The sequence below is a fragment of the Danio rerio genome, chromosome 22 (genome assembly GCF_052040795.2).
Source record: "Danio rerio strain M-AB ecotype USA chromosome 22, GRCz13ab, whole genome shotgun sequence".
NCBI lineage: Eukaryota > Metazoa > Chordata > Actinopteri > Cypriniformes > Danionidae > Danio > Danio rerio.
In genome coordinates this window covers 8,806,985-8,815,828 of record NC_141042.1, presented here as the reverse complement: position 1 = coordinate 8,815,828, position 8,844 = coordinate 8,806,985, and the positions used below count along the sequence as shown (strand labels likewise).

Genomic DNA, 8,844 nt, shown 5'->3' with positions numbered 1-8,844 from the left:
TGCAGTGTAATTGAACCTGTGCATGGCAATGAATTACAATGTTTAGTTAATAGGATGTGAGTGCAGCTATTGGCAGGTTTGTCAGTTTGCGAAACAGTGTTTTGACTATTTATTCCAATAGTATCTGGATACAGCCTTTATGATGCAAGCTGAGATTGCAACACTTAGTGATGCAATGTCAGACACAATGCACTTAATGGATGGGTAGTGTAAGGGTGTTAGGTGAGTGCATTAAAAAGCATTGGATGCAGCTCAGATTGCACTGCACCAGGTCTGCATCCAGCCCCCTCTCAATTATCCAGCAGAGGGCCACAGAGGTCTGTTCTTATATGGGTTGTAACCAACTTTGTCTGTGATCTCAATGTTTGATATTTATTGTTTCATTACAATGATCTCTATTGATCAGACCATTCACACTAAAATGAACATTTACTCACTATTTGTTCATCCTCAAGTGGTTACAAAACTTTATTAGTTTCATTTTCAATGAAAAATGATATAAAGCTGAAAACATTGACTTCCATTATAGGAAAATCTGATACTATGCAAGTCGGTAGTTAAAGGTGTCCAACATTTCTTCAAAATGTTTTCTTTTGTGTTCAGCAGAAGAGATGAAACAGGTTTGTGACAAGTGAAGGAGAGTAAATGATGACAATTGTCATTTTTGAGTGAACTGTGCCTTTAATTACTGCTTAGAATGATTAATAAATAGGTTTGCTATAATGTGAAGTGTGATTTAATAGACTATGCATGTTTCCTTCTCAATTATTTGCATTTCGGTTATGAAGTTTTCACATATCAGTGAATTAAGCAAAAGTAGTTGATACTCCAGCAGTGACTTTCTGTCTTTTTACCACACAACACTGGGTCAAATATGGACAAATATAGACCCAGACTTTTATTTATTTTTCTCTCAATTAAATTATCTGTACACTTTTTAACCCAATGGTTGAGTTTGCCCATATTTGACCCAATGTTCTGTTAGGAAATTCAGCATTTTAAGAGTGCAACATTTAGATATAGAGTCAGAGTTTCTTAGCAACGTTGCTGACTCTAAATATGCATGAATATCAGAATAATACATGCAGGTCAGAATAAGATTAGCATGAATATAATGTTACTTGTTCACACATTTATTTTTGAGGCTGTGCTCAGCTCTCCTTTTGACTACTTTTACTCTCAGTGCTTTTATGATTTAGCGGTCAGAATGCTGTTTTAACAAACACACCCACATCTATTAAGATATGACAGCTTTAGGTTTCTTTCCATCTAATGGTTTATTTTAATTTACTTTTAAAGGCCATGTACTGTGTTTAGAATTGATTTTCTTAATTGTAAATAAAGTGTGAGTGCAAACTAAACGATGTTTCCAGAGACAACAATAAAGTCTTTTAAAAACATATTGTTGTGCATCTTTTTTTTCCCAATTAACTTATGCAAACTCGCAAAAATGTTAGGTGCTCTGACCTTGACTTACAATTACAAGTCTAACAGACTAAAGATCTAACCTCAAGAAGAGCTGAATTACTGTGTTTGCAAACTTAGTTTTATATATATATATATATGTATATATATATACATAATTGAACTGCACCTGGGCCTCATTCTGACTTCACACTTGTCGAACAAACTGGAAAACGTGCCCTTTCATGGTTCTGATAGCAGTGTGAGTGAACCAAAATGTCTGCAGTAGTTTAGTTCTGATTGGATGAGCATTCTAGGACTAGTTTGGAAGTTTTCAATTCAGTTTCAAAAAGTTTTTTTTTTTGTTTGTTTGTTTGGTTGGTTTGGTCCAGTTGCAAACTATAAACCCTAATAAAATAAAATATTTGTTTAATATGTATCTGAAACAAACTGATATTTAGAACAAATAGTTTTAATGTTTACTGCACTTCAACATTGCTTTTGGTTCATCGTTATTCAAGTGGATTCAATCAATAATTCATGCAAAATAGTCTAATTTCTAGTTGCGAACTAAGATAGATATAAACTGTGAATGAGTTCACCATTTGTAAATTATGTTTACCCCAAAGGCAGGAGTGATTCACTACACTGCAAAAAATATCTGTTAATTAAGAGTCTTGAATTGCATTATAGGATGTTGATCTCCGCTGTCGACTTTTGGTGTTGAAAATTCAACTATATGGTTTCAAAGAGACTTTTATTGACATTTTAGTAGTTTAAAATAGTATAATGTATAAGAACCAATATTTGGAGAAATAAGTCTGTAAAATTACAGAAAACGTACTGTCAGTTTATTACAAGGTTTCTGTAGCATAATATACAATGCCAACCCAGACAATAGATCACTTTAAACTATTTAAAATGTCACTTTTTCAAACTTTTCAAGATTTAACATTGTTGGAGGAAAGATCAAGGCCCTATAATGCAATTCTTAACCATAAATAAAAAAAAAAATTATCACAAAATACAGAGAACTGCTAATTCACAGAAATCTGAGGATGTTGCAGTCTCTCTCCCTGAAAGTCATCGCACAGTCAGGTCTTGTAGTCAGAAAAAAAAGGTTATCTTCTGATCTTGACCTGGGCATAAACCACCTGATCCACCTCTGAACATTTCTGTAAAAATAAAAAGCACAATAGATGAGTTAATATAAATTTGTAATTGTGATCAGCGTTAGACACATGTGATAAGGTGAAGAAAAATGTATTTTAAATGTAGTTTTAATTGTGGTTGTACCACCCTAGAATCTCAGAAATAAAGGAACAAATGCTGTCCTCGTAACGGTACATTCTTAACAGGCAGACATCTGTACCTTCGAGGTGTACTTTACTGTCTACAAATGTACAAATGAATGTCTTGGAACAGTGTTGTATTTTTGACAAACAGTGTTTTATAAAATAAACAATGTTCTTCAACCAAAACCATTATTTTGTGGAAAACACAATGAGCAAAATTAGAGAACAGCAATGAGATATTGTTGTGTAGTGCTATATACATACTGTATGGACAAAAACACAAGCAGACACTGATCTACAGGTTATAAACAGACAATAATCATAAATGTATAATGAATGGTCTTACTGATTCAGGAGCACGTCTTTTGCGGGACACCGGCTTGGCATTAGTGATGTCTGTTTGAATCGGAACTGTTTGAACAATAAAAAATGCATTGAAACATATGAATCAAATATAGCACTGGCAAATTTAACATTAACATCAGAACAACAACAAATATTTTAGTTGATTTATTTTATTAATTGCAGTTTAACTGTTTCAGCTGACTGAGATATCTAGATTATATCTTTTAATATTTATAATAATAAATGTTTAAAGCAGCAGGTAACACTTGCCTCCTTGATCTGTTCTTCTGCATTTCCAGCAGAAGATCCTGACTGCAGAAATAATCAACAGAGATGCAGCAGCAGCAGCAGCAGAGATCAACACTACCAGAGATCCTGGAGATCCTTCTGAGCACAAACAAGTTACTTTGTACAACTAACACTTCTTGTGTGTATTGCCTATTCTTGTTGAATCACTGAATGCCTCCTCAATGGTCACAAAAGCGTTTGTTAAATGACTAAATGTAAATGTTAAAAGAAGACTATTATTATTGTGAAAATCTGCTCAAACTCTTATTTTGCCACTGACATACCATTGCATGTCTGACAGTGTGTGTTGATGTCCAGATGTGTGGTCTGGTTGTTGATGGGGTTGTTGACCACACAGCTGTAGCTGCTGTTATCCTGATATTCCACCTCCAGTTTTAGAGAGACGCTGCTGAGATCAGACACACTGATGCTGGACAATAAACTGTTTCCTTTGTACCAGGAGAGACTCACAAACCTCACATTGACCACTGAACACAGCAGCACACAGGTGGACACTGATGATGCATTCGAGCATGGAGTTAGGAAGGTGGAAATGACAGGAACTGGAAGAGGAGCTAGAAAACACAACATAATATATTCGATTTAAGTCAAGTATCCACTGTCTGGCTTAATAAACTTCATTGAGATTTGTCAACAGGAGCTAAAATGATCACAGAAAACAGGAAGTAAAATGATTTTCTATGAATGCAATTTATATTAACAAAATCAGTTTACACTATAAAAGGAGAATAGGCAAATTTAGACGAACGGAAATCTGAGAGAAGTATAACTCTATTTTAGAGTATATTTCAGATTGTTCCCTAACCACATGTATGTAATGCTGGATTGAATAATCTGTCAGAAATCGTAGGGTTTATTTACACAACAATGATTTCAACTTGGGCCTGAAAGTGCTTATTTTAAGAAAGAGTGTTTCATGACAATTTAGTTAAACATGAGAATTTTTCATGTTGTTCTGAAACATCACATACAACATTGTCAAAATGATCTCTGTTCATGCAGTTTCACAAAAATGGCTTAAAGAAATTGTATTGTGTGTAGAAGACATTATGCAACTAAGTAATTATAAAAAGGTATCCCATCATCATCCATACGCCATATGCATTACACTTGCTTATCAAGGCAACAATGGAATTTGTATTAGAGTGTGTGTTTGTAATGGAGGCCAGCTGGTGAGTGCTGTGCAGGTAAACCTCACTCCTTTGACCTCTAAAGGTGCTCTAGCAACAGACGCTAGAGGCCATGACCTTTAGCCACCTTGTTAGAGCAACCGATGCCACATTTTTACAGTGCAGCATTTTTAAGTTGTTTGCTATGACACAGAGTATCCCTACTGTATTATTACCATTACAAGTTGAAAGTCTTTATCAGATTATTTGTTGACAGTGCAATATTGTCAATCATTAGCTATAGTTTAAAAGTGACACTGATGGGCATTGTGTAAATCACATTTAATATATTAGCTGAAATCATTGCGGTGTAAACATACCCAAACCTTACATTGAAAACGAAACTAATATTTTTGTGTAAATTAAAAACAACAACAACAAAAAAAAAACTTTGGAAAAATTGTCAAGTAATATTTATGTGTATAAAATGTTTTGGTAGTGGCCATTTGAGAGCACTAGACACCCAAAATAATATAGGAGGACTACAGGACTGCATATACACATGTAGTGTTTTTTCACAAAGTGTCATCGCCACCTACTGGTCTGGCATGTTAAATACGACATTAATTGTATTTTTTGTGAATCTGTGAATGAGAATATTTTTTCGAAAACAAATACATTTTAAGTACATCATCTTTGCTGCGCAAACTTGTCCTGAATGAGTTTGAGTCATATAGCAGGGTTCCCGCGGGCCCTTAAAATGTCTTAATTAAAATCCGGGAAAACTAAGGTTTTAAATTGTCTTAAATTTACCGTAAAGTTTCTGTAGGTATAAAATTTTCAGCCGGTATGTTTAATGACGATAGGGAAGCACAGTGGTCCACCGTAAAACATCTAATAGTTGATTAATTTAGTATGTGTGAAACAGGAAAAATGTATTAGCTTATTATGGTAGGTCTGCACCTGTGTGGTGTCATTACGCGATTGTCGAGGTGAGGTACAAAATGCAACGATAGGAAAGTGTTAAATTAACGACGTGGCAATGTCTAAATTCTGCAAAAAGACCTTTTCGTTAGGGACCATGGGGCTCAAAACTGTCGAGTCGCACATAAAAGCAGGAAAGCACCAGCGGTCTGTTGCAGCAGCTAGTCATAGCGGGTCCAGGTTAATCCCTGCATTGTTTGCAGGTCAACTTAACAATGTTACTAGTTCAGACTAGAGCTGAATATCTTTCCCCGAACTCGACGAATATGGACTTAATTTCTATCATTTTAGACAGGGTCAAGCCAGGCTTGGGCTTGCGCAGTAAATGAACAATCATGTGCTGCATTTCGATTTGCGCGAAAAAAGTAATCAAATCGTTTGTTACAACATTAAAATCCATCCCTGCAAAGGTGAAACAAATGATGACAGAGATGTCAAAAAGAAAGAATTTTGACTGCGGTCAGGCAGTCAAAGGTATTTTGTCGGTCGCTCATACACTGCGTGTTACAGTAGAGCGCTAAACAGCAATGTACAGCCAGCTGACAGGGAAGATGAAATTAATGTTCTTGACTGGTGGAAGATGAACAAACAATCCTACCCAAAACATGCTAAATTAGCCAGATCAGTAGTGCATCCCAGCCAGTAGCAGCAGCAGTGAACGTTCAGTGCTGCTCAGTGAATGCAGGACTGCGCTAAAGCCATTCACAGTAGATTCAATAATGTTCCCCCTAAGAAACACAGCCTAATCTTGATGATTAAAGAATTGTCAAATTATAAATAAATCTTAAAATTAAACCCTAAAATCATAATGTAGACAGAGTATACAGGCTAATGTTGCCATTAATCTTTTATTATTCAACTTCACCGTCACCTTAATGCAGATTGTGAAGAGAATCCCACAGAGCCTTTATCTTAGTTTCATTTTTGCCAAATACCCATCATAATTTATAATTTATTCTAATTTAATTTGTTAAGAAAGACTTATTTTTATTGGTGCGTTGGCCAATTTAAAGGCTAAGTGTATGTACCCAGGCCTATTAAGAGTGCTATGTTAAGATGTTACAGAGGGCTTATTTTATTTTTTTGTTCAAACTTCCAAGTGGCCTAAAGCCTATGTTATGAATAAGTAATGTTAACACATATAAACGAATCATTATCGGGCCTAACTTTTATAGCCTGATTACAGCTCTAGTTCAGACGTCACCTCGGAGTCAGCTATAACAGCTTTCATTTCACAGCCAGACACCCAAAAGGCAGGTACTATGATGAGGCACAATTCATTTAAATCTTTAATTTAAATAGGACATTAAATTGAGTAGCCTATTCCAAAGGGTCTATTTTTGGGGTCTTAAATTATATTTGTTGAGGTCTTAAAAGGTCCTAAAAAGCATTAAATTTTACTTTAAAATGGAGCAAGAACCCTATAGGCTTCATTTTGCTAATGTTAGCAATACAACGTAAAGAACAGCTTAAGTTTCCAAACAAAAGTACATAAATGAATTTGCCAAATTACAACCACCCATAACTCCCTCATCAGACTAATTCTAACCATAATTTACTATATTTAAATGTATATACATCAGACAGGGTGTTCTCACCATGGACAGTCAGCTTGAATGTGTGGAGTAGCATTCCTGTGACGGTGTTAATTAATTCATAATCTCCAGTGTCTGTTATTCTGGTGTTGTTGATGGTCAGAGATCCAGTCTGATCCAGCGTCAGTCTGCCTCTGAAACTCCCATCAAGAGCATCTTCATACAATGTGATTTTATCTCTGTTGATATCAGCTATAAGAGTGTCCTGATGTCCAAACTTCCAATCGATGTCCCCGTCTCTCTGTATTTCTAGAGTGACTGATTCTCCAACCATCACTGGCTTCACTGTAACAGCATCAGACACACCTGGAGAACAAACTAAGTGATAATTTCAAAACATCTTTTAGAAAGATTTAATGCACAGCTAAAGGTGAAATTATAAAACTTAAAACTCACTGATTTTAACACCCTTCCCTGCTGAAAAAAACAGCTTAAACATCCAACGCTGGTTTTCTGGTTTTAGCCACTTCTAGCCTGCTCTTAGCTGGTCGACCAGCTGACCAGCATACAGTAAGGTAGGTTAAGCTGCTTTGTTTCAGCAGGGATGTACAAATGTAAAACTTACCAAATAGATACAACAGAGTCAGATTGAAGACAATCAGGTGGATCATTTTCTTCAGTTTGAGCACAGAAAAGATTAAAATAAAAACTGAAGATTTCAGCTGTACAAAGCGAGAGATTAGTTGTGGCAAACAGAGAAATGGGTCTTGACTGAAACAGATATGAAAGTGATGTGTAAAAAAATATCTCTAAGAGCACATCCTGTCAGAGTCTCTCTGCTTCTCTTGCATGGTCTTATTTAGTAATGAAGTTGATGAAGTGTTTCTGCATTGTGATAGTTCAGTACCCGTTTGTGTTCTGGGACTATAAAAGGCCCATCAGTAAACAAAAACAACCTTGATGTCTTTTCATTATGTGAAGGGCAGAAGAGTCAAGATTCAGGATACAATTGCAGCTTCATTTCAAGATATAAAAAATAAACTTCAAATGCAAAATGGAGGAAAACAAGGCAAGTCATTACCAAAGCAACAAAACGTCAAATAAAATCAAGACTAAACTAAACCCAGAAGAAGACAGACCCTGCTGAAAAATCCAAGCCTAGGCTGGTTGGATGGTTTTAGCTGGTCAACCAGGCTGGTTTTAGAGGGGTTTTGGCCATTTCCAGGCCGGTTTCCAGCCATTTCCAGCCTGGTCTTAGCTGGTCGGGCTGGAAAATGACCAGCTAAATCCAGCTTGACCAGCCTGGTTTAAACTGGGCATAGATGGTTTTGGCTAGGCTCCCAGCCTGGCTAGGCTGGTCAAGCTGGTAGGATGCCCTCCAGTGTTCATTTAAGGGCACTGCAAGTGTTTGTGACAATCTCACAATTTTGCCATACATGACTTTTCGTACATGGCATACATGACTCTAATGTTTTTGTGATAGTTCTGTTTAGTTATGTAGTCATGTGCACTAAAATCACAACATGCATCTCAAATTTTCATCTTCAGAAAGCAGTATTGTCTCATGTGTTGGTTGGCCATCTGATTTTTGAGTTGTAAAAAAAAATCTCCTATTTTGCCAGTGCTTTATAGGCTACTTTTTCTTAGATACGAAATATCAAAAGTTTTTGTCCCGTTTTTTCCACACAGGCTATTAAAAGAACCATGAGAAACAGAAAGTAAAATCGCCGGATAAATGCAAACGGCAGACAGCTGTGAAATGTTTTTTTTTTTTTTTTTTTTTTTTTTTTGCAATAACAACAATACATCACAACAAATACAGATACAAAACTGAAAGAAGTATAGTACAATCAATAGAAATAT

The 8,844-nt window shown here is 35.8% G+C and overlaps 1 protein-coding gene across 4 annotated transcripts; it reads right to left on the bottom strand.

The window, feature by feature from the left end:
- Positions 1-1,780: 1,780 nt before the first annotated feature.
- On the bottom strand, positions 1,781-7,772 carry LOC147838392 (uncharacterized). 4 transcript variants are annotated; one of them, XM_087303749.1, is made up of 6 exons: positions 7,607-7,772; positions 7,045-7,359; positions 3,617-3,907; positions 3,315-3,431; positions 3,046-3,110; positions 1,781-2,579 (listed from the first exon to the last, which is right to left on the bottom strand). In XM_087303749.1, the coding sequence occupies exons 1-6, from the start codon at positions 7,650-7,652 to the stop codon at positions 2,526-2,528; spliced, it is 888 nt and encodes a 295-aa protein (XP_087159875.1). In that variant the 5' UTR covers positions 7,653-7,772; the 3' UTR covers positions 1,781-2,525. The 4 variants fall into 4 exon arrangements, with proteins under 4 accessions (XP_087159875.1, XP_087159876.1, XP_087159878.1 ...); XM_087303750.1 differs by having other exon boundaries at positions 3,315-3,428; positions 7,607-7,753; XM_087303752.1 differs by having other exon boundaries at positions 3,315-3,428; positions 7,045-7,347; positions 7,607-7,753.
- Between the last annotated feature and the right edge of the window lie 1,072 nt (positions 7,773-8,844).

Bases quoted from the DNA above. Each gene is read 5' to 3' on its own strand.
- LOC147838392 (XM_087303749.1), bottom strand. From the start codon at position 7,652: ATGATCCACCTGATTGTCTTCAATCTGACTCTGTTGTATCTATTTG. The intron at 7,360-7,606 runs GTAAGTTTTACA...ATTATCACTTAG, and splicing joins GACTCTGTTGTATCTATTTG to TTTGTTCTCCAGGTGTGTCT. The intron at 3,111-3,314 runs GCAAGTGTTACC...TTGTTCAAACAG, and splicing joins CAGAAGAACAGATCAAGGAG to TTCCGATTCAAACAGACATC.